This window comes from Adiantum capillus-veneris, chromosome 2 (assembly GCF_014529385.1).
Source record: "Adiantum capillus-veneris isolate H3 chromosome 2, ASM1452938v2, whole genome shotgun sequence".
NCBI lineage: Eukaryota > Viridiplantae > Streptophyta > Polypodiopsida > Polypodiales > Pteridaceae > Adiantum > Adiantum capillus-veneris.
The window spans coordinates 120,518,214-120,543,856 of record NC_140932.1 but is presented as its reverse complement, the minus strand read 5'-3'; the positions used below and the strand labels follow the sequence as shown (position 1 = coordinate 120,543,856).

Genomic DNA, 25,643 nt, shown 5'->3' with positions numbered 1-25,643 from the left:
ATGCAAAGAAAGCAACAAACGCAAAGGAGAATGCAATGGAAAATGCAGATGATTGTAAGAATGTCTCTTTAGGCGGAGATTTTTCATAGATATAAAGATTTATGTTAAGTTGTATTAAGATGAGAGGGAGGTTGCTTAAAGCACCAATATTTTGTATTTCAGCGTGTTTACGCGTAGTGAAACTAGCTAAACATGTTTTATTGCAAGGAAAGCATATATTTGTTTGTTTTGCAAGGTTTATTTTGAATTATAAATTAAAAAGATTGATGCAATCAAAGGTCGTAATGGTTATTTAAAAATTGATGCAAAGTTTTTTTAAACTTTTTTACTTGTCGTTTATGCAGGCTAACCGTTTTTTTGACAAAGATTTTTTTTTTTTTTTAAAGAAAATAATACAACAACCTTGATGAGTGGAGCTAGCATAGAGAGACTGCTAAGGCGTGAGTGAATGCGAGAAGTGCACATCACCTTGGTAGTGATGATTGAGGGATATTTGAGAATGATTTTGTAAGTGATTTTCCAATGCTTTTATAGTTAAAAATCTATCAATTTGTAATTTTGATTTTTTTTGTTGTGCTTATCACTTCTAATAGTGAATCATCAATAGAAGGGATCCCACCCCACTCAAGCACACTGGCGTAAAGAAGGGTCTCCATCCATTAATCCAAAAGTTGAAATGTGGAACCCATTAATCCAAAAGTTGAAATGTGGAACCGGATCAATGAACTATACAAACTTTGAACAGTATTTACATTGATGTTACTTTGTGTTTTTACATTCAGTTTTGTTTTCTAAAATTTGTTTGTGAAAATCGTTCAAGTTATCCTTGCAACAAGAGATGATGTTGTCATTGGAGTAGCGCACTAGAAAGCTTTTACTTTTTTTGGTATATATATATATTGAGATGACATGCATATTCTATATTGTAATTGAAAACTCAAACTCAATGTACTGTACAACTATAACGCAATGAAATACAAGTATTTAGATTTTGTTTCGTCTCTAGTTTTGAAGTTATGTCAATGTTTTTTAATGAAACTTTCTAAAAGAAAGTCTCATTGTCTACTACAATTGATTGGGTCGGCTTTGCCACCCCTTTTTCACGTGCAGACAATGTTGTTTATATTTTACGTCGCTATGACAATCATTAAATAGCCACTAGGATTGCGACTAACATAATGACACTTTTGTACCAACACCTTTTGAGACACTTTTATCGATGCCACGAACGTAAAGAGCCCGTACAACAGCATTGGTATTTGGGTCTTCAATCTTAAGAGTCCCTTGTAGTACATCTAAGACGAAGGATGAATTTGGCGATCCATGACATCATGTCATGCCTGTACCCAACTCACACACTAGCAGTCAAGGGCATTAGAGATTGTTATAATTCTTGACTGAACGGATCGCACTAAGGTGCATCACTATTTGTAAAAGGAAAATCAAAATTGATTCTATAAATACAATTGGCATTAATCATTGTAGATTTATTGATGGGCTTCATGAAAAGTTTGGGTTTCTCACTGCATGTGAAAATTTGATCCCACTATCAAATATGACAATACTCCATCTAGCACTTCGTCATGTGTATAAATTTGTTATTATCGAGGAAAACGAAGTAATTTGTTACTTCACCATTGTAGCAAAAACATGTGTCTGCAGACTTAAAACACCAAAAGAAAAATTTCCTTTCTTCTTTAAAGTTAAACTCATTGGCTTGTGCACAACATGCACACCCCTACATGTTGTATTCATGCCATTGTTCTATGAATGCCTTGTTCACCAATTAAAAATTATAATGAGTCCTTATTTGCCAAAACTTGGACTCATGTTCTGTACTTGGAGGTGCCTTCCTTACCCCACTTATTCGTCCCGCAAGGTTTTCTTAAATTAACTTTGCACTAATGTAAGGAAAAAACAAACTTGCATCGTATTAGCCACGTAATCAAACGTGTCAACAAAATTAGGCTACATGATGATTTTCTTTTTTCTTATTTTGAATCTTTAAAACAGAATTCATTGGTCATATGCTCATAGCCATGGTACAAGACCCCTCTTTCAAGTCCATTGATCAAAAGATAAATTTTTGCACTCTTCACTACCAAAATTTAGGAAAACCTTCAAGGTTCTTTTGAAGAGAGGCATCTATAGCACGTCAAGACGACGAACTTTTGAGATTGCAGTGGGATAAGCCCAATGCCTTTCTTGCCCAACCACAAGAAAATAGCCATGCTTGTCAAATAGACATGCTGCTAATCTTAGTGGCAAGGAAGTGTAGGGGGAGTGAGGAAAGGCAGGGAGAACCCTCAAAACCCAAATACCAATGCTAATCGGAATGTGCTCGACTATGCAACTGTAGTTTTATTTCTTCTCTTTTCTGTATCCAGGGAAACTTAAAGACCTCATGGAATCTCAAGCCCATTCACAAAATCTTCAAAGATGATTTCGAAGCATTAAAAGAATGTGATGCCTACTCTCTCCTGATGATTGCAAGTGTGGCGATATTTCCCGTCATTGATGTATATACTCTATGCAGTCGTTGGTCCAATATCACAGCCACTATTGCTTGGCGTTTATAGCCTTCAACGCGCGAAAATGGGCCACAAATTCATCACAGTCTGGAAGCTTTGGATGAGCAAATGTACTTTTTGTTAATGATGGTGTTTGCCCTTCCGGTAACCTTGGTGGTGCTCGCACACGAGGCCCTGTACCAATAGATGAAGCTGTTTCAACTGCATTTTCATTATTTGAGTCATCCCATTCGTCACTGTCGAAAATGGGGGCAGCTCTGGACGTCTCATGATTCCTCTTGTGAGAACTTGTGTTGTGCTCCTGATAGCCAACACTTTGTGAAGTAGAAACCCTGTTATTTATCCCTTGAGAGCTCGCTCGATTTTTACCATGCCTGCCCGGCATGAATGTTGAGGGAGAAACTGAATCAGATCCGCAACGATCATCGTCATCATCATCATCAGCAAAACGTTCTATGCTAAGAACTGACGGTGAGGCTGAATGCTCTAAATGCCCACCCTGCTGCAGTTGATACTGCTTACTGTATAATTCCCTGCCTTCATCAGCTTCAATGAAAGGAAGATTCGTTCTTGACTCATAATGACTGCTTTGCGATGCTTCATCGCCACTCTCATTATCTGTACTTGACCCTGTTTCATCAAGGTTTTGGCCTGCAATGGCAATTGCTGCTCGGGCAGCTGCAGCAGCACGCTCTGCAGATTCGGCCGCTTTGTGCGCAGCAAAAACAACATTTTTGAAGCTTTTCCTTCTCTCAATTGCAGCTTGGGTCTCATCTTCATTATGAAATGAAACGGAAGAACCATGTGATGCATGACCAAAACTGCTTTGCTTCTGTGGGGTCAACACCTGTGAAGCGGATTGGCTTATTGAAAGAGAACTCTCAGCTTCAAGAGTAGGCCGAACAAAAGGTATAAATTGCCTTTCCTCCTGCAAAATCAAATTTTCTCATGAAATCTTTGAAATGCTTCATAGAAACAGAGAAAGAAAGGTAGACACAATTTGTAGCTAATATCAAAATGATCAAACTCTGAGTAATCGGTACCCTAGCCTCCACCCCTGCACTTTTCTGATTCTGCTTGGAGGGACTATAAGCTGGCTCTTCAGAAGAGCTGCGGAAAGATGTCCGTCTCGCACCAACAAGTTGAGATGGTCCCTCCTAATGGTCATTCAACGAGCACGTAATGAGGACCCTAGTAGAGCTACCAGGGTGAAAACAATAGACAAGGCTAGAGAAGAACACCCACGAGAAGATCTTCACGAGGCGTCAAAAGCTGAGATTTGAGAGCCACTGGATCCCAATCTAGTTTGTATTCGACAGCTACATCTTTCATCAGATTTAACTTCAGCTCTATAGAGGGCCTACTGGTGGACAGCTTTTCAGTGACCTGCACATAAACACACTTATTAGTAATGGCCAACTTAGAATCCACTCATTATTGCAAAACCTCAGCTTTAAAAACTAGGAATAGACGAAAAGAGCGTTTAATGCAACTTATTACCACTCTGTTGACACCACAGTCTGCCCTCAATTCACCTGCAATTGCCGTGAACTCTTTTCCATATTTTGCAGAAAAATAGTGTCGAAGCTTTCCTAGCTCAGGAATATCAGTGCACCGAGGTGCAGCATAAATGATAGTACCAACTGCTTCTCGCAGGTCAATAGGACATTGTCTGAAAGCACAAGAAGACAAACTTCATTCATGAGATGGTGAGACTTGAAGCCATTGTAAACATATCAAAGGCAGTCTGTCGCAAACTTTCTTGAAGTGAAAACAGACTTTTGAGCTTCAATAATGGGGAGATGATCGGCAATCTGTTGACAGAAAAGTTCAATAATCTCATATGCTGCCATTATGTTCTGCTCCCTGTATATATGCTCCGCCTGCACAAAAGACCAGAATTACCATCTTTTGTGGCACAAGTAAAGACATTAACTCACAGCCCTTTGAAAAAGAGAAAATAGAGCTTTGAATTGCCAAGAGCAATTTTCCCAGGACATTCGAGAATTGAAAAGTGTGATAAGAGTAGTCTTACTTGCTTATGAAGCGAAGTCTGGTTAAGCAAGCACTGGAAGCCTGCCTGACTTTACCCTGTGCTTAAGCATGTGACCATGATTTATAACTCATCTTTAGTAGTAAGCAGTCACGAGTGCGCTTCCTCATGCCAGGACTTCTATGGGTTGGTGTTCCTATTGTGTGCGCATGGCATACTACCTCATTAGCACCTGATCCTTGCTACCTTAATCCTCTAGGTTAAGCCAACTTCAAGGTCGTACTAATCTATCACAAATTCTCACGCTCTACTGCAGCTATTGTTACCTGCAGGACTGAGATGCTTTATTCAAAGTTATGTGTCTCTTCTGTCACCGCCACTGACTCACATTGGTGTATGTAGAACAAGATGAACTTGTTGACACAGAAAATAGTCCCCCAGCCCAAGTGAAAAGGAAGACTAGAGAACTGTAGGGTCAGAAAATTATGGGGAATTCAATTCCCTCTCATGTCACACGATCAACTTCTTGGCAGTCTATGCACGTCCTCTTTCACACATAATAATGCGATGACCTAGCAAAACCTCATTGGCGGTGTTGTCTCATGCTGTGGCAAGTGAGACCACAGCAGCATGATGACGATGCAGAAGGCCGGAACCTGCTCCTTAGTGTTGCAAGGCCAAGAGTAACGGCAGACTCCATCAGACAGTCAAAGTACACTAACGGAAGGTGATGGAGGCCGAATACCTATATCAAGGGAACCATCACACATTTGTAGCTTCTCGTGCTTGTATTGTGCTTGGCTAGTCTTGGAGCTGCTAGTAGTCACTACACACTCTGGTTATGTATACTCCTATCAATCTTTGTACATAGAACTGCCAGTAGCAATTCCAGCTCCGGTTGTGCCTTCAACCTTTCTTTGTATCAGTTCAAACTATAATACGATCATTGCTTCTAGTCTCAGATCATGTCAGATGTCTTTTGCTCTAGTTATTCCTTTCAATCTCAATATTTCAGCTCAGACTCAGTTGTCTTTCAGTTAACTAATCACTATATTAAATCTTAGTCTGACTAGTTTCCATGGAAAGGTGGATTCCCAGTTTTCTGTTTTGGTAATCATGGTCATGAGATGAAGAGCTCAAGGCCAAGTCAGCCAGAGTAGTTCAGTCTTTAAGTCAAACTTAACCTTAGTCTGACCAGTAGCTATGGAAAAGTGGATTCCCGGTTTTCTACTTTGGGATCACGGTCATGAGCTGAAGAGCTCAGTGTTTTGGCCAGTATGAAAGTTCTGAGCTCACATAGGCATAGGGAACAACCCGAGTTCTACTCCTTTCCATGGGCGCACCCCTTGGCGACCTTGCGCTCACACCAAGGTTGCTTTTTCCCACCTCACGTCGATTGGCCGGCCGCTAAGTGCACGGCCCGCTCTCAATGAGTGAAAAGAGACACAAGGGGAGGCTGGACAAGCCCTTCTTTCTTGGGATTCCTGTCACTCTTCAAAAACACGATTAAGAATCGACACGCCCAAGCGAACTTGGGTTCGTGCGATTGCAACAAGCAAAAAAAATTCTTGTGATTCTTGTGGTTCTTTCCTTGAGTGATACAGAACACTGCCAAAGCTCTAATACCAATGTTAGGTGCAGCGGAATGAATGTTTGCGCTTTGCTCAAGATGAGTGCTCCGAACTGTGCTCAAGGTTCCTTTTGTTCTTATGGAAGTTAGAGCCTTCCGTTCTTAATGAGAGATGCTATGATCACAAACAAAGTGAATGGACACTGTGTGTGCAAGTGTATGAGACTGAGAGATAGAGAGAGAGGAGAAATACGACACCAGAGACGTAAAAACCTCCTCCGAAGGCCCCACTCTCGTCGGCGAGAGTGGTCTACTTATGATTACACAAACTGGTACAAACTGAATGCATGGGACTGATGCAAGTCTAGGCTATGTTGGTGATGACGACGGGGATGGCGAGACCGACACTAGGGCTGAAATCTGCAATCTTTTATCTGCTGTCCAAAAACGCTATGGGCTGAAATCTGGACTAGTCCAAAAACGCTGATTCTAGAGCTGTTTCTATGGGTCTTCGACGCTGAAAATCTGCAGGTTTAGGGCTGAAAACTGAGGTTCTTAAGGGCTGAATCTGATGGTCTATCCGGGCTGAATCCGCTACTCTTTAGGGGCTGAATCCTCATGGAAGCGCCAGGGCTGCAATCTATCAAAAACGCTAGGCTGATGGTAACAAAAACGCTAGGTATGCTGGTCTCTGTTGGCGATCCTTGTTGATGCAAAACGCTAGGTATGTTGGTCTCTGCTTGCGATCCTTGCTGATGCAAAACGCTAGGTAAGGCTTGTTGAAGAAAATGCTAGGGGAGGTTCTTCTTGCTTGGAGGAAATCCACCAAGGGTCTTGTTGGAGAAGTTGCCTGCTGAGCTTGGCTCCTATTGCCTCTTCTGCCATTTAGTGCTAGTCTAGGTTTGCTTATATACAAACTTACTCAATTTGCCCTACCTACTTTCCAACAAAAGTCATTTAAAAATAATAAGTGAAAAATGTCAAAAATAGGAAAAATAGGCTAAATGCACTGGAAAATTCCCCTGACTAATTCTGATGGATTCTGATGGGAATGCTTATGATCATGCTGTGTGCAACCAGAGGATATGCATCTACACTAAGTGACTGGGCATGCACGGTCTACGAATAGACTCACAAAAGTGCCAGATCACTTCTAATCTAGACTGACTAGACTGACTGAACCCTGATCAGGCTATAGCTTGTCCACGGACACATAGGGTTGGATGTGTCACGTGACAAATTCTTTGAATACAGTCTGTAAGTGTCGTTTATGTTGTTCCTCAGTGTGAGAGAAGACTAGGATGTCGTCAAAGAAGATTCCTCCGAATTGCCGATGAGGACGAAATATTCAATCCATCATTCGATTGAAAGTTGTTGGAGCATTAGTAGGCCGAAAAGATCGAGAGAAAGACAAGTTGTATGGGGGCCTCACAAAGCCTGAGTGTTGCAACCTGCCAAACATCAGAAACCCTCAAAGTCATACATAGATGCTCCCAAGCTGCCAACTCAGCCCCATGCACAGTAGCATGGCCACCTCCAATCCTGTCAGAGGGGACCTCCAACATGTTCAAGTCCCCCCCAACACACCACTACTTTGCATGCAGCTCTACTCGTGCACTTGCCACATTGGGCGCATATATGTTCAGGAAACCCATGAGGCAACCCTGAACTTGCATAGTAATCCATTGAGCCCTGCCTAGCACAATAATACCTTTGCCCACAATGGCCTGCTTCCATGAGTCCGCAATTGGATACCTCCAAGTCCAAATGCAGCTGATATCTCATAGCGACCCTACAAAATCTGACCACATCGCCTAATGCGCATAGTTACACAGAACGGGAACAGGGGCCTTCGGAACGTTACCAGAACGGGGGGGGGGGGGGGGGGGGGGGGGCGGAATAGCGGAACGGGGGAGGAACGGTAAACCTAAAATATGCCATGGGGAGGCTTGTTTTTTACTCTTGAGAGTTTGAGGCTTGCGGGAGAGTGGATTAAATTATCTAGGAGAGAATGGGAAGAATACCCATCTTCCCCCCCCCCCCCCCCCCCAAAAAAGCATTCAAACACGATTGCCCAAATGTCCTTTTTTTTTTTACAAGGACTAGATTTTTCAAATTTCTAAAATCTGCCGTGCCGGATCCACATTCCGCATTCCGCTTGACGTTCCACCCGTTCCAAGGCCTGTTCCGCCTGCCGTTCCGGTTCTGCCTGGGGACGGAACCGTGTTCCGTTCCCGTTTTGAGGGAGCCCGAGGCTTGGGAACACGTTCCAAGAACGGAGGGCCCCGTTCTGCCCGTTCCCAATTACACTACTAATGCCGCTCTCAGAGAGGTGATGCTCCTGTAGCATAAGAATATCAATCTCACCACCCACAAGGCATCACTAACGCTCCTGAGGCAACCGACCCCACTAAAACTGGGGCCCTCCTAATCCCTGCACATTCCATGAGACGTATCTCATGGAATCAATGAGAAAAAACATATGTTGCAACAGCAACGAACCTCGCTATCTTTGAGGCCAGCTTCGATGGGGAGTAATCCGCATCCGAGCGACCTCTAGATAAACGCATTTGAAGTGACTCTCCCACCTAGGCCCATGCTGAGCGTGCAATCCTCTGTCCAAGAATCCTCATCTACAAATACATAGCAAGGGGGGCTCTGAGTGTCAGCAAACAAGTGCACACTAATGTGCCTGCAACTTGTTGCATCCGACGGCGTCACACTAAACTTGGCTAAAGGCCAAAGTGTCTGTACCAGATCTTTCACCCCCAAGTCCCCTCTGTGGTGTGAGAACTCAGTAGCCTAGACCTGGACCTAGTCCAGGACTGTGTGCAAGGTCCACTCTCTATGATCCATGCCGCACGCAGGAAAGGAGAAACTTGCCGTGGTATCCAAAGCCTCAGTGCCTCGGGCTGCTAGAAAGAGAACGTGAACTCGAAAGCAAGCTTCCTCCACGTCGGAAGAAGGGTCACCAAGGAAACGTGTGAAGTTGTAGTCGAAGAAGTCCCATCATTTGCGAATGTCAAAGCTGGTCAAACCCCGAGGGGCTACTGCAAAAGGAGAGGTCTAAACCAGAAGTGGCATCCTCAGGTGAGGATGTCTCTCTCGAGCCATGAGACTCATAGCGAAAGCACTACCAAGAGATCGTCCCGCTGCGGATGTGTGTCCACTCCTCTGCGTCTGAGGAGGAGTGTGGGATGGGTCAAGTGATAAGGTTGAGGGTCGCATCGGGGAGAGAGAAGGAGCGGGGGGTGGGGTGGGGGTGGAGGGGGAGGAGGAGGTGGCGGAACGGAGGAGTCTGAGGTGGTAGGGGTCTCCTCAGGGGGCTCCTATTGGAGGGTGTCAAAATGGCTCTGTGTCGGAACACAATGCCGCTGAGCTACAGGAGGTCTGCCAATAGGAGGGGTAGTGTGGCGAGCCCCTCCCTGTCGACGCTGGTTGGGCACCTACTGCCAACCGTCAATTGTCTTATCACTGGCCTCTGTCGAGGTACCAGCCTGTGTGTCCTGGTTACCAATCTGCTAGGCAAACTCAGCCTTGGGAGGATGCGCATGCGATGTGGGTCGAGATCTCCTGCGAGGAAAGGCCTTCACTAAGTGGTCCATCTGCTTGCAAATGAAGCACTGGTTCGGGAGTCCCGAATACTCCACCCTTTGACGTAACCATCCCCCACTCACCCTAGGTAGCAAGACCACAGAGTGAGTGTCACCAACCAGAACGCGAACTAAAGGTAGCCTTGGCTACAACTAAAGCTGGCGTGTGCAGGGTCTCCAAGACTGTCCCAATCTCGGAACCAATCCTGGAAAGAAGCGGTAAGTATTCCCGCCTCAGACTGAGAAAGAAGACCGAAATAGGCAAGTTTGCCTCCTCTACAAGAACATCCGATGCAAGATCGAATCCATGACGCCACTGTCGGAAGTGAGCTATGACCGCTCGGATGGCCAACGGAATCATCGAGATGACCTTGGCCGCCATCTCAGGAGTCTCGAACTCTATCTGGTAGTATCCCCACTTGAGGAGCTAGATGTCAATGATCTTTCCCACCTCTGCTAGAAGGCGGGCCTACAGAAGGTTGCGCACCTCTCCTCGACTGGGACGGCTGCCAATAATCTTGCAGATGATAGAGGTGGCCTAAAGACGCTCTGTTGTGAGGCTCGCTTGCTCTCCTGACGAGAGAGCAAGTCGAATGGTGGGCTCAGCGGGGTCGAGCGAATAGGCTTCATTTGAGTCCCTCCGAGGCGGAGCACGAGCGTCCATCTATGTCTGATATTGTTGGCGGGTAGGGCGATGGCGCGACCTTTCATGCTGCAAACCCTTACTCTTAAGGGAATCCAAACCAAGAAAAATAAGGTCGGCACAGTGAAGAGGGGGGTGGGGGCTGCGGGTGATGTGTGTGAGGAGGGTTGGGCGGGCAGCGGGCTGGAGCGAAGGGGGAGAGACAGTGGGGGGCCACGAGGAGAGCTGTGCAAGAGGCGGGCAGCGCGAGCGAGCGGGGGGGGGGAGGGGCGAGGACAGCGTGGGGGAGCAGGGCTGGATGGCGCGAGCAGGAGGGAGGGGGGTGCGATGGCAGGGAGAGCAAAGCAGCGAGCACATCTTCTTTCCATGTACAAGCACTACAGTTGAGGATAACTGTTTAGAAGCCACAGGGATGTTGCTAAATGGACTGTTTTCTTATTTTTTGAGTAATTTCTATTTTATTATATTAGGATATCTAAATGCGTACACTTGAACTGTTAAAGTTAGAAACTGTAGATCTACTGTAGATCACGAGCGGACAACTCTGATGTGTCATATGATGGGTGACATTAAGCATCATGAAGCAATTTTCAGCTCGCAGAGTTTTTGTTTGAATTTTGAAACAAGCTCACATTTTTTTATAAGTGGTGTAAAGTTGGCAGCCACTTAAAAATAAAGCAAGGATTAGGAGGCGCCCCCACATCTGCTTAAAAAATAGCCAGGCAGCCAGCAATCTCTCTCTCCTCTCTCTAAAGCTACCACCAACTAGCCTCTCTCTCTATCTCTATTCTGGACAAGGGGGAAAAGCACCAGCCACCTCTTTATTCCTACAGGGCCTCCAGGGCCTTTAAAAGCAGCAAGGCACCCCCTATTGCAGCAGTGAGAAGCCAGCTCTAGAAGGAGAAGGAGACTCTGCCGTAGGGAATCTACGAGTGTTACGCAGATATTTTTCTTTGTTTCTCATGGTTTCTGCTTGTTTAGCTTGCTTGCTTGTATGCACCTTATTTCTTTTGTGTCATGCTTGTGCATGTGCTTGGGGTGAGTGCGTTGTGCAAGGTTGAGGTGTGTGTGCGTGTATGTTTGCCTAATCTGCTTGTTTACTCCTTGTTCTTTTTTGTTTTTTCTCCTGTTGATGGGTGATTTAGGTTTGAAATTGGTTTGGTAGGTGTGGGCTGGGGGGTGTGTGGAGAGTTCCTCTCTCTCTCTCTCTCTCTCTCTCTCTCTCTCTCTCTCTCTCTCTCTCTATATATATATATATATATATATATATATATATATATATATATATATATATATATTTATTTATTTATTTATTTATTTATTTATTTATTTATTTATTTATTTATTTATATTTATATTTATTTATTTATTTATTATTATATTTTTTTTAGCTCCCTCTCTCTCTGAATGATTGCACCTTATTGTCCAAAGACAAAGCAGATATACTCAATGTATTTAGAGTTTACCTTTAAATGTGCACTTGGCTCTTGATTGGCCTTTAACAAATTTGCAAGCTCTCCTTTCATTTTCTTAAGCTGAACATCCCTCTTGTTCCTTAGCAACTTGATTCTTGACATTGCAAGCCGTAACTTCGTTTTGCTACATCATGTAAACAAGGGGTCAGAGAACATAAATAAGAAAACATTATTGGTGTAAAAGGCCACGTGGAAAAACTTCAATTTTATCGATCTTGAAAAGGTTGATAAAAACAAAGACAGTTGCTGACATCATTCTATATCTTCCCAAACCTCAAACTCGCTGCCTTCATTTAGAATCCAGCTCTTCTTTGAAGATAAGAAACACCATCCTATCAGCAGCGAGGGCTTACCCATATTTGAACAATGTTACAAAGCATCCAATTAACTACGACAAATATTGACTACCCAAAAGCAGCTGAAAATTCATTATCCTCTAAGTTGTCAAACAAGAAAAGTAATTGCTTCATCGTAGACATTGCTAGAAAAAATATATCTTCAGAAGGTCCCAAAGATCTGGACATACGAACTGTATGAAGCGTCAAAACATCAAGAATGACACTATAGAAGAAAAAAGTTCCTGTCTTGTATTAGTTTTAAGGAGAGCAAAACAGGAGGAACTTCCAAATGAATGAAAAATAACACCAGCACCAACTTAGAAAAGAATTGACTAAAAAAGAGCTTGAATGAAATTCATCTAATCTTCATCAAAACCCTCAACTATAGATCCATCAACACCAAGGACATGAGACGGGCATGCAAGTTCCTACTTCCTAAAACAAAGATAAAGACTTAGCACATGTGTAATATTTTTAGCTACGGCTACAAATAAATAAAAATGATTTTTGTGAACACATAATAGATTTATGATTTTAATGGTACCAATTAATTATTTAATGAGCGGGTAAATTTTCCGGTGCAATGTGCCATCTGAAAATTTATCCATGTCCGGATACTATGATAAGTAGAACACTAGCCGGACGCAGTGCAGAACAATTCAGAAAAAGCACCTGAATAAGATGGTGTCCTAACTCGCTCAGAAAAGCTAAAATTTAATATTTTTGCGGTGGCCGCCCAAGAAAGTGGCCGACCGGACACAGTGGAAATGCGTCCCGATGGGAGCCACAGACTGATTCGGGAGAGGCATGAAATCGGCCGAGTTATTAATGCTCCAGATTGGTCAGAAACCCAGGTTTTAATGCTCGTTTTCATGTCTAAGGTTTAAAACCTTAAAAAATGAGTGGTTTGGTGAGTATGAAGGGTAAATGTCCCAAAAAGGACTGCCCTTTCGCCACAACTCAATAACACTCTTTGGTTTAGAGCGATTGAACTAAATCAAACACTCCCCAAAAATGAGTGGTCGGGTGAGTATGAAAGCGGTCAAATGTTTTAACATCAAAATAAGATCTGAAAACTCAACAACTAGAGTAAGTTTTTGGAAAACACCAGCGTTGGCCAGTTTGCGAGCCCTCTCTCTCTCTCTCTCTCTCTCTCTCTCTCTCTCTCTCTCTCTCTCTCTCGCCATCTTGCAAGGAAATATCATGCGCTAGCCTTTATAAGTGGAAGCGCTATTGTTTGCACCGACTCTGCAGCAGTCTACACACACAAAGAGCCTCCTCTCTCAGCTCTCAATTCAGCCCTCTTTCTCTCTCCTCAACGATTTCCTGCTTTGGTGTCCGTGAAGGGCACGCAAAGGCCACGAAGTCTGCAGCGAAGATGTAGGGCAGCCCATAGAGCTTGTGTGTGTCCCTACGGGGAATATACGCACTCACAAGCGCAATACTGGCTGCCCAGCTGCCCACACAGATTTCAACACTCTGACAAAGTTTAGCAGCAGTTTTCAGCCAAGAAGTACTCGTGTGGATACCCCCCTACGGGAGCAAATTCTCCCGCACAGGAAATTCCATATGAAGCAGACATAGCCGTTCGGCTACAAGTATGATGAATTTCAGCCAACATGCTTATGAATTCATGCACTTTTATGCATCAGAAAAGTGTTTGGGACATGAACAATGAATACTCTTCCGGGTTCTTGTGCTTGTAACAGTTCAGAAAATGACACAAATCTCCTTCAGGGGGGGACTGTAACAGGCTTGGACACTCCAAGCAAGAAATCAATAGCAACACACGAACAGAAACTTCAAAATCACTGATCTTTAATAGAGAGAGAGAGAGAGAGAGAGAGAGAGAGAGAGAGAGAGAGAGAGAGAGAGAGAGAGAGAGTCGATACGGCCTGACAGAGTTCCCTGCCCAATGGTATTGCCCCCAAAGTCTAGTGCCCCTTTCGGTATTTCTTTATCATTAATTATTGCGAAGTACAACTCCCGAGGGACCTCTGCTCTCAGACTCTACATCCAGATGCTCTACAGAGTGAGGCCCCAAGGGCTCTTATCAGCCAGCATTTTCAGCTTTCAGCCCCGTTCCCTCGCCAGAAATGGCTTGGATCTAACCTCGTCAATCTCCCAGATACAGTCCGGGAAACTCCGCGAGTGTAGCAGTAGTCTGGGGTGTCCCGACCGCCAAGAAATCTCCGTGGAAAGATGCCGTCACGAGCAGTGTAGCAAATTGCTGTACTCCGCCGATACAGGGTGAAGATATTGTATAAAGGTCCCGAACTGAGTGTGAAAACAACTCCTTGTCATGAAAGAAGTGCCCAATAGGATTTGTGGTGTCTGTAGTCAAACCGTCTGGAGAAAATGGAGAAGCCCAGGAATCGTCATGAGAATGACCGGAAGCCTGTCAATGCATGAACCTGTAGCCCAGTGTGGCCAAGTGGCTAAGTTGTGCAAAACTCGAGGAAGGCCAGATGTAGTAATCTTGCGCCATAAACTCCTCCGAATCAAGGAAAGCCAGACTAAACAGTTTGCACTGTAGAAGCTACCGTAAGTTGCAGCAGTCACTGAGAGACCGCACAGACCACCACCTGATGGTGTCCTGTTAGTAGGTAGGGTAATCCAAGATGAGGGGAAAGCCAGACTAAACAGTCCGTGCTGTGAAGGGCCTCTACGAAGAGGTGTGGCCAGACCAAGCTGTCTGCACCGTAATCATCCTGTAAAAGTAGGGAAGCGAGACTGAGAAGTCTAACTGTGAAGATCCTCTGAGAAGAGGAAAGGCTAGACCAATCTATCTGTGCCGTCTTGCCTATATCTCCTGCCTCCAATCTTTTGGTGTCAACAAAAGAGAATCCGCGCCAACAACGCCACCAAACCGCAACTCGGTGTGGCTCTCAATGTGGATGAGCTGGGAGTGGCCTACTGCCCAGGTCGGGGGATAAGTCTGTTGTAAGGTTACCAAGGGTGAGTGTAAGCAACTTTGAAGGTAGCAATCCAAATGATGAGGAGTGTAGAAGAGCAACTGCACTACCATCCAAGCCAAGCTCCGGGTGACTCCGAATGTAGTCGCTTAATGATGCCTGATCTCCCGTATCTCGCGGGTAAACTCTCTAAGAGAGTCCAAAGAACTGAAGTCCCACTCCAATCTGTAGACCCAAGCAATGAACCTATTCAACAAGAGATCCAAGATCCTCTCCCTAAGGTAGATGCTCCTGCGTAAGCAAGTGAGCTGATGTGTTGAGGTCAAGTGGTAAGTGTCTGTCCACCAAAGATGGTGGTGTCGTCTTTGGGAATGTCGGAATCCCATATGCCATGAGCATGGCCATATCTCATGTGAACTCCTTTGATGAGTGCATAGGTGTGTCCATAGCAAACCACAAGTCACCACCACCTCTGGAGTGCGCAACCGTCGAATGATGGCTGGAATGAATGGATCTCCCAAGGATCGTACGCCTGTAGATGATCAAGCCAATGTCGAAGATACCGTGTACTATAGCAGTCACTGAGAGACTGCATGGACCACCACCGGATGGTGTCCTTGCAGGAGGTAACTTCATCCTCTGTGAAAAACACAAGCCATGTGGTTGCTGTCTACCCAAAAACACAATTGCAAGGTGATGAAAACGCTGCTGTCCAGCGATTTTCAATGTGCTCGTACGCTTTCGGCATGGTCCGGAGCGGTGCAAAGGAGTATGGGAAGGGTGGTGAATCACTGTCACTGCCCCAGGTGGCCTGAAAACAGAGAAAACAGGAAGGGGTAATGGCTGAAATCTGTTGAAGACGGAGAGGATACTCGCCGGCAATGCACCAAATGCAAAGCCGGGCGGGTGGTGGCGAGATCCGGGGTCCAAAGGCTGAGCGCTGCCCTCCTGCTGCAAAAACGCAGGTCAATTTGCAGCCCACTTTTACTGCACTTTTTGGCACCAAAAACCTTCTGTTTGCTGAAAAAACAAAGGCTTGATGGGTACCCTAGGTGCCCAGCAACTTGTGGAAGGTGTCAACGACACAAAGTGACCAATAAAACCGCCGAAAATGGGCTGAAAACCCAAAAACGCAGATAAAGGTCAAAAACGCAAATGGATTTGGAGGGGTTTTCCGCGACAAAGACGTCCAGGAATGGTAGCGCTAGCAGATGTTTCTTGAAAAAACGCAGGTGACAAAGCATTCCTTTGCGATGGAAGCTGTCCAAATGTTGGCACCACCCCCTCTTGCAGGCAGATTTGCAGAAACGTTGATGCTTTCCAAAAACGCTGACTGTTGTGATCCCTTGGGAGGAGAACCTTTGCAGGTGATGAAGCGCTGGTCCCATGGAGAGCCTGAAGCTGCTGATACCATGCGATGGCAATTGATACCATGTGAGAGTGCGCGTGTGCGGAAGCGTGAGAGAGAGAGAGAGAGAGAGAGAGAGAGAGAGAGAGTAGACACAAACGCCAGAGATGGTGAAGGGGGGCGATCAGCCCCCATGACTACCATGAGCAGAAGACCCAATACAATCAGATGTGTGATCTCTGTGAGATGTGGAAGTGGGTACCTCCCTGTCTCCATAAATAGGTGCCCAAGGGAAGGTAGGGCAGGGCCTGATAAAAATCCCCACGACCCAACAGAAAAATGATATATGGAAATATATGTGGGCACCCGGACAAAAGTGGGCGACCGGCCCCAAACTCGGGCGGACGGACCAGGGGCAACCTAGGCTATGGGTGGCCAGCCCGGAGGCATACTAGCCGTACACGTATGCCCTAGACCTCTGAAGCAGCAGAGTGGTGTAAGTCTAACAATTCCAGTGTAGCAAAATTAGCCATCACACCCATACCGCACTGATCTGTAACGGGTGTCTTGATGCACTAAAATTACATGCCCAGGCAATCTCACTCAATTAAGAATATTCAGTGGTTGGGACATCACTATGCAATACAATTGCTTACATATGCATGTCGCCGATGAACATGTCAAAGTCGACGATGTGGAAGCATAGAGACCAAGGGGAGAGAGCACGAGAGAGAGAGAGAGAGAGAGAGAGAGAGAGAGAGAGAGAGAGTCTTTTGAACCAATCAATCTTGGCAATGAATAACTGACGTAATACAATGGGGGCAAGGGGTCACATATATACCCACCTCAATAAATTGCCCTACCCAGACTTTGACAAATAAGTGGAATAAATACCTAAAAGACAAAATAAATAATGGGATCACATTGCGCAGCTCACTTGAGATGCGAAAACACTAATACCCTATTGTAGCTCATAGTGGACATAAATAGTGAGACCAAGTCGATGAAGAAGCTACCATGGACACCCCAACAGCTGTAGACTACTGGGCATTTGCTACCCTCAACTTTGTACCTTGGAAGAATGCCATCTTGAGCATCGGTTTCTTTTTAGAAAATTGAATTGTAGACCACATTGCATCCAATTATCCCCATTCGTGAACTGTGAACACATCACATCCAAAGTACTCCAAGATAATGAACTTTGAAACACATCTTGTCCACAATCCGACCAACAATAATGGATTGGCGCACACATCCATAGTGTTTTAGATATATCTGTTCCCTGACAGATGCATGTCCCTTGAACTCCGATCCACAGGTTCAAACACCGATAACTTAAATTCCAACACAAGGGTCGAAATTAATTATATGGAGCACTTCGTGCCTCTCTTTTCCGCTCACAAGCCTATCTCTGGCTGAAGCTAGTGGTGGCAATTGCCCTTTGACTAGAAATCTGGTGTCGTGGCCACTATGGTCACCACCATGTGTGCCATGCCGATCTCCTCTATCAAATCTTTATTACTGTTATATCTGTTCAGCTTGCCTTTAGCTTTGTCTCTTCGTGAGTTCCTGCTTTTGTCTTTGGCTTCAAACTCCCGAGCCAAACAAAGTGTCGTGTCACATTTATAACAACTATTGTCGGACCTCGGAAATCCCAACAATAGAAAAAGGGCTCGCTGCTGCTGCACGCTCCCTCCCCTCTTGCGCCATCGCCTCCCCTCACCCCCCTTCTCTCTCTCGCCCTCGCGCTGCCATCAGCCCCCCTCGCACTGCCCCCCCCCCCCCCTCGCCCTCGCGCTGCATCCCCCACCCCGTCCCGCCTTGCGTTGTCTCCCCCTCCTAGCCTTGCCCGCCACCTGCTGCCCCCTGCTGCCCGCTGCCCTCCCCCCCTAGCTGCCCCCTAGCCCGCCCGCTGCCCCCCCCCCCCTTTGTCCGCATTATCCCCGAAGGTTTCTTTGCGCCTGGCTCTGCAACATTTGTTCTTCGGACAAGTGTTCGGCGTCCTCGGTTGCAGATTGTTCTTCTCCGTCCGCCTCTTCGACTCAGCAGTAGACACAGATGGAGGCTCCAGCTCCGCCACAGAGGGACTCGCCTGAAGTCCCCCTCGCCCGACCCCGCTGAGCCCACCATTCGACTTGCTCTTTCGCCGACAGAGCAAGAGAGCCTTGCCGCAGAGGTAGAGCGCTTGCAGGCGACTTCTGTCATCTGCAAGGTTCTCGGCACTCGTCCTAGCAGAGGAGAGCTGCGAGACCTTCTCCAGGCCCGCCTTCTCGCAGAGGTGGGCAAGATTTTGGATGTTCAGATCCTCGGACGGGGGTACTACCAGATCGAGTTCGAGACTTCTGAGATGGCCTCCAAGGTCATAGCTATGAGTCCACTGGCTATCCAAGTATCACGCGCCCTGACAGTGGCGACATGGTTTTGACCCGACTTCGGATGTGCTAGTAGAGGAGGCAGACATCCCCATCTCAGTCTGCTTTCCGGGTTTACGGAGGGAGTACCTTCCACTTCTCTCCAGGATTGGCTCCGCCATCGGGACTGTTCTGGAGACACCTCGTACGGCAGCATCAGTAGCTGCCAAGGCGGCTGGCATCCCTTCAGTTCGAGTTTTGGTCAGAGATACCCACACGCTCCCGAAGGTCATCCTCTTGCCTCGGGTGAGTGGGGGTTAGTTTCGACAGAGTGTGGAGTACTCGGTTCTCCCGAACCAGTGCTTCATTTGCAGACACATGGGCCACCTAGCGAAGGCTTGTCCACGAAGGAGGCCACGACCTGCACCTCAGCCTCAGCCCCAGCCTACCAAGGCTGGGCCGCAACCTCAGCCAGCGACAGCGCACAGATTCTGAGCCACCCTCCGAGCCTGGGGCTCCAACGGAGGAGGGGTGGCAGCAGGCCCGTGGCCGTCGACGCCAGGGGCCACAGCGACAGCCTGGCTAGCAGAGTGGCCCTCAGGTGCCTACTCAGCAGCAGTGGGTTCCCACGGGGAACCACTTTGGTCCTCTTGAGCAGGAGTCCCCTACGCCAGCCTCCACCTCCGCTTCACCCTCGCCAGCCTTCCCACCTCCAGATCTCCCCTCTTCCTCCTCATCCCCTCCTCCGCCCTCTGCTCCCGCCCACTCCCCACCTCGCCCCTCTGTCTCTGTCGCCCCACCCCGCTTCTCTTCTCCTCCGCCCCCCCCTGCTCTTGCTCCCCCTCCTCCTGCTCCAGTACCTCGGTCGACCCAGGAGACTGGTCCCTCGCCGACGGCTAGGAGATCTCTTGGCAGTGCTTTTGCCACGAGTCGCCTAGCGAGAGAGGGTCAGCCCTTCTTGCGGCCCCCTCTGCAGATTCAGACATCTTCCCTTGCAGCTATCCCTTGTGGTCTGACGAGCATTGATGTCACCAGCGTGTGACTACTATCTATCCTTTTTGTTGATTTCTTTCTTATTATCTATTTACTTTCACTTTTTGGAAACACCCCTCGGGAAATCTAACTGCCCTGCATTGCATAGCTAGTGTGGAACTGTCCAGAGGGAGTCCAGGCCTGAGGGCAAGAGAGCACTAAGGTTGGACAAGGACTATGGTTAGCCAAGTGGGGTCATTGACTAGCCAAAGTGGAATCCTTTGCTACAGAGGCTACATTTCAGTTTTGGATGTGGCCGCAGTGTACAAAGAGGGTCGGATGACCTAGAAAGATACAATGGCAGCATCTCCTAAAATTTAGGGAACTGCTATTTTGGGACCTGAAAATGTCTTCGCGTCATTACGTGCAGTTTGACATGGGGATCATTTTGTTACTCTGTGGCCAAGTCAACAGAGGCTGCAGGTGAGATATTTTTAGACCCGAGGGTCTAAAGCGGGAAAATGCACAAATGAGTGACACTTGGCACTCTGAGGCCAGTTTACTACTTATAGAGAAGGCAAAAACGTGATTTATAGCTGGGAGGCTCATTTTGCAAGTCTCTGTCACAGGTTAAGAGCTATGGAGTGCTTGCTTTCCCTCTTATGCACAGTGCGGTGCCAGGAGTGATGCCCTGCACGCTACGCACTGCCCTCTCTCTCCCCTTTGGCAGTATGTTATGCCCCTCTAGTGGGCTCTTCATTTGACCAATGTACAGTTGTGTGGGTTCATGCGCGATTGCCGAGGCAAGAGCCTCTTGCACAGGTACTGGATTAGCTAGCGGCTAATCCCCCCGCAGGTACAGGTGAATTCGGAGAGGTTTCACGCCAGAAATCTCGTCCGATTCAAAGGGCAAGTAGCCCTACAGGTGCGGGAGCTCGAGGACTTGCTAGGGATGCGACCGGCACGCGAAACGGAGCCCGAAACAGTGAATTACAGCCTGCTGTGTATTTTTGCAGGTTTAGGGTTTTGGCCCTAAACGGACCCTAATACCCCCAGGAGGTTCGGGGATGCAAGGGGACCGCTGTACAGGTGATCTGGCGCATTTTCAGGGCTGAAAACAGAGAATTCAGCGTGCTGCAGATTCTCGCCAGGTTTTGCAAAGTGCCCGTATGCGTCGGGAAAGTCAGTCAATGCGTGGGAATACTGACCGTGAAGGGTTCTAGTACAGTTATGCTGCCGAAATCGGGCTGGAACAGTGGAAATTCAGCCGAGTTTGTGCGGGGCAGCTTGTAGGAACCACAGCGTTTATTCCCTCTTTTGAACAATAAAGAAATACCGAAAGGGGCGCCTAAGTTAGGGGCCAATCTGGTGTCTGTCCACTCATACAGGTGCAATCTAGCAGCCTGTATCCCTCTCCCCTTTGTTGTGTCTTGAAAGTACAGGTAAAATAGACGACTAATAATGGGTGAAAGCTAAATCAAGGTTTAAAGTAAAGTCTACCGCCCTTTTTGGATTGAACAGGCCGGTTTCATGGTTCCATCGACGGGATTAAATCACTTTTTTCCATAGAAGTGAGCCTTGGTCAGTTTTGGGCTTGAAGACACAGGGGATCATAGACGAGACACAGGGAATTGTAATTATGGCTGACAGACCAGATGATGTGACTGAAGAGGTTTCCTCTTCACAGGGTCAACAGACACATGAAGTGGGTGAGTCCTCAAGACCACCACAGACTGATGATGATATATTCAGGACCCAGTTGGCTACTGCTGTGGCTATGTTCACACAAGTAATGCAGAACCCAAGGTTTTTAGCCTTTCTGCAACCTCCTGTTCCGTCTCAGCAAGTTGGGTCACTGGATCATATTCAAAAGCCTGTTAAGGCTCGAACACAGGTGATTCATACCGCACAGTCAATGGAAACACCTGTACACTTGACGGAGAACATGCAGTCTCCACAACGTATGCCTAAGGTGCAAGAACAGGTGGCTGAGATGCCAGTTTTTCAAGCTGTACCAATTCAGCCCGCCACCTTTCAACAGCCTATAGCTGGTTCTAATGGGCAGGGAAGCAACTTACAGGCTATGCAACAGGTCTTCCCACCACCTTCAGTACACCCTGGCTATTTTGGAGGTGGATCCGTATTCCAAAGCATGGCTGGTCATGCACCTGGAAATCAGTTTTATACGCCAGGAACAGTGTTCGGGGGTGCTCAAACGATGATGCCTAACCCCATGTATGGTGTCATGGGTATGCAACCAGGGTTTCAAAGCACTCAGGGACAATTTGGGATGCCACAAGCAAATTTTGGTATGGCTGGAATTACAAATCAGCAGCCAAATATGGCATTTCCAGGTCAAGTTAATAGCGGCCAAGGAACACAGATGAACCCTATTAGTGTTCCCATGTTTCAGTCACTTCCATATGACAATTTAACGCCGCTGGAGAGGCCAACTCCGTACAAAGAAGGTGGCAAAGGAGTGTCATTCACGACCTTTACAGGGTTTGATGACAGGAAGAAGGCTCTTTCATTCCTCCAGCAGTTTGATAAGGCCTATGCAGGGGGAAACTTTACAGAGGCTTCAAAGGTCCGCAAGGCAGCCACTTTCTTGACAGGGAATGCGGGACAATGGTGGACAACTTTATTACTTCAAGGGCAAGCTCCGTCCACATGGATTTACTTCAAGCAGATTTTTGCAGCAGCATGGTTATCTGATGATTTCGAAGCAGATGTCATGACAGAATGGCACCAGCTTAATGCTGCCACTTGCAGAAATCTGGATGATTACAATCGGAAGTTTTGGAAAGCTCTACTTCCAGTAACTTCCTATAGATTTGTGCCATTGACAGAACAGATAGAAAAATACTGTTGTGGCCTACCCAAAGGATTGAGAAAATACTGCACAAAGACCAAAGTCACTACTTTGACGCAGCTCATCGAGGTAGCAAACACTGGCAATGGTTTGCTCAAGGGAGAAGATTGTGAATTTAACACTGGCGTCAAGGCAGGATCAGGCAAGAAAAATTCAGCCAAGAAGCACGTTCCCAATGAGGCTCCTAAAGGGACTCAGGAGTCGGCCAACGCAGGGAAAGACAAAGCTACGGCTGAATCAGAAAAAGGACCAGCAAAGAAATGGAAAAGACGTTTTCCTCGCAAGTCAGAAGAGCAAAAGAAGGTCCTGAGGACAGAGAACAAATGCTTTATATGTGAGCAGCCTGGCCACATTGCTTACAACTGTCCTACAAGGAAAAGGCCAGCTGATTCTGAAGACAAGGAGGACAGGAAGGGAAAGAAGCCCATGGCTGGTCTAGTGCCAGATATGGTGGGCGACAAGCCAAATTCAGATGCAAGTGAGCTTTGCAGAGCATGGGGAAAGGTTAGGGATCAAACAGTGCTTATCTTCTTTGATCCAGGTGCCAAAGCCAACTTTATTTCCCCAGAATTGGCTTCAAAGTTGGGAATCAGACCTGAAGAGATGGGGTATACAGCAGAGGCAGGTTTGGCATGTCCTGGCCATACAGAGGCTGTGACACCCATCATTGGAAAGTTGCGTCTACATATCCAGTCCTATGTAGATGCTGAAGAATTTTACATCATGCCACTGGACGGATGTGATGTGTTGTTAGGTATTCCTTGGTTGTTTCGTGTACAGGGAATCATGGATGCCTACAACAAAAAGATCACTGTACAGAGCAGGGGAAAGACTCACATTCTGGATGTAAAGCTTAAAGGGGAGTCTATTCCTACTGTATCAGCTTCTGCTATTACTTCTGTAATGAAAAAGCATCTTTCTGCGTACTTGGTTTTTGCACGTGAAGTATCAGATTGTGATGAATCAAATTTATCTATGCTAGATAAAGAAAGGTCAATGTTTTTACAACAGTATAGTGACTGTTTTTCCGATTCATTACCGTCTCAATTACCGCCAGAGAGACCCGAGGACCATGCGATAGATTTGGTGCCAGGCTGTAGCCCACCAAATAAGCCTCCGTACAGGGTTAGTGCGGCTCAGCAGAAAGAGATAATGGGCCAAGTACAGGAGCTGTTAGAAAAAGGGCTGATTCAGCCCAGTTCATCTCCATTCTGTTCTCCAGTATTGTTGGTGCAGAAAAAAGATGGCTCATGGCGTATGTGCATCGACTACCGTGCACTGAACAAGAATACCATCAAGAATAGGTTCCCTATACCTAGAATTGATGATATTATGGACAAATTAGAAGGAGCAGCTATGTTTAGCAGGATAGATCTAAAGAGTGGGTACCATCAGATCCGCATTAGATCAGAGGATGTGCACAAGACTGCTTTTAGAACAACGTTTGGCCTTTACGAATTTTTAGTGATGCCCTTTGGTCTCACAAATGCTCCTGTTACGTTCAATAGGATGATGGACAGAATTTTCCGTCCGCACCAGCAGTGTGTTGGTACATTCTTTGATGACATGATAGTCTACTCAAAGAATGAAGAGGAGCATAGGCATCACTTGGCCATTGTGTTCAAAGAGTTACGCAGTCATAGGTTGCTCATCAATGCAAAGAAAAGTGAATTTTTTCTGCAAGAGATCCACTTTCTAGGACACATTGTCTCAAAGGATGGTGTCAGAATGGATCCTGCAAAAGTTGAAGCGATCAAGTCATGGCCAAATTTGAAGACGGTGCATGATGTCCGAAGCTTCTTGGGACTATGCTCCTATTACAGAAGGTTTATCCGAAATTTCGCTGAGATTGCTTCACCTTTACATGCTCTTCAAAAGAAGGCAGTCACCTTTAGATGGACACAAAAAGAGATTTCAGCTTTTAATCTCTTAAAGGAAAAGATGACTTCGGATCCAGTCATTGTGTTGCCAGATCTTAGGAAGTCATTTGTGGTCCAGTGTGATGCCTGCGGTAGTAGCATTGGTGCTGTGCTAATGCAAGATGGCAGGGTAGTAGCCTATGAGAGCAGAATTTTGCAAGGGCCAGAGATGACCATGCAGGTCTATGAGAAAGAGTTACTGGCTGTGATTCATGCGCTCTTAAGTTGGAAACACTACCTGCTAGGTGCAGATTTCGTTGTCCAAACGGACCATCAGACCTTGCGATACTTCTTGACACAGACAAAGTTATCTGAAAAGCATATGCGATGGGCAAATATCTTGTCCATGTTCCATTTTCAGATTGTGCATGTGGAAGGCAAGAAGAACGTTGTGGCTGATGCCTTGTCAAGGAAGCCACAAATTTCAGCTGTGTCGATTCCTTATCATCATGAACTTGATGATATGAGATTCCTTATCATCATGAACTTGATGATATGAGAGAACAGTATGCAAATGATGAAGATTTTGCAAGGGTCTTCGAGCAACTAATGGATGGACAACATCATGAACACTATCTTCTTAAAGATGGGTTCATGATGATGCATGGCAGATTGTGTGTCACAAAGCCATTGCGACGCAAAGTTATGGAAGAGAGTCATGTCCCACCGTATGCAGGGCATCGTGGTATCGATGCTACAGTTAAAGCGGTTGAGACATTCTTCTATTGGCCTACATTGAGAAGAGATGTGGATGCCTTTGTGCGAGAATGCCTAATATGCCAAAAGGTCAAGTTTGACAGGCAAAAGGCACCAGGGTTATTGCAACCACTACCTATTCCAGATAAACCATGGGAAAGTATTGCTATGGATTTTATCTTTGATCTTCCGAGAACGCAGACAGGAAATGATGGTATTTGGACCATTATTTGCAGATTCAGCAAACAGGCTCATTTTATTCCTGTCAGGAAGAAGATAAAGCCAGATCAGATGGCACGCTTGTTTATGAGCAATATTTTCAAGTATCATGGCATGCCACAGTCGATTATTAGCGACCGTGATCCACGCATGACTAGTTTGTTCTGGAAAGGCTTGTTTGAGAATATGGGTACCACGCTCAAATTCT

General features: G+C 46.2%; 1 protein-coding gene across 3 annotated transcripts in view; it reads right to left on the bottom strand.

The window, feature by feature from the left end:
* Nucleotides 1-1,907: 1,907 nt before the first annotated feature.
* The window catches only part of LOC147463488 (uncharacterized), a 65,717-nt gene continuing 41,981 nt past the window's right edge, over nt 1,908-25,643 (bottom strand). For all 3 annotated transcript variants that reach the window (XM_086489234.1, XM_086489241.1, XM_086489250.1), the window contains 6 exons: nt 11,797-11,929; nt 4,311-4,414; nt 4,032-4,203; nt 3,777-3,917; nt 3,575-3,688; nt 1,908-3,459 (listed from right to left, as the gene is read on the bottom strand). In XM_086489234.1, the coding sequence (XP_086345360.1) occupies nt 2,560-3,459; nt 3,575-3,688; nt 3,777-3,917; nt 4,032-4,203; nt 4,311-4,414; nt 11,797-11,929 (1,564 nt within the window). In that variant the 3' untranslated portion in view covers nt 1,908-2,559. The remainder of the gene's footprint in view (nt 3,460-3,574; nt 3,689-3,776; nt 3,918-4,031; nt 4,204-4,310; nt 4,415-11,796; nt 11,930-25,643) is intronic.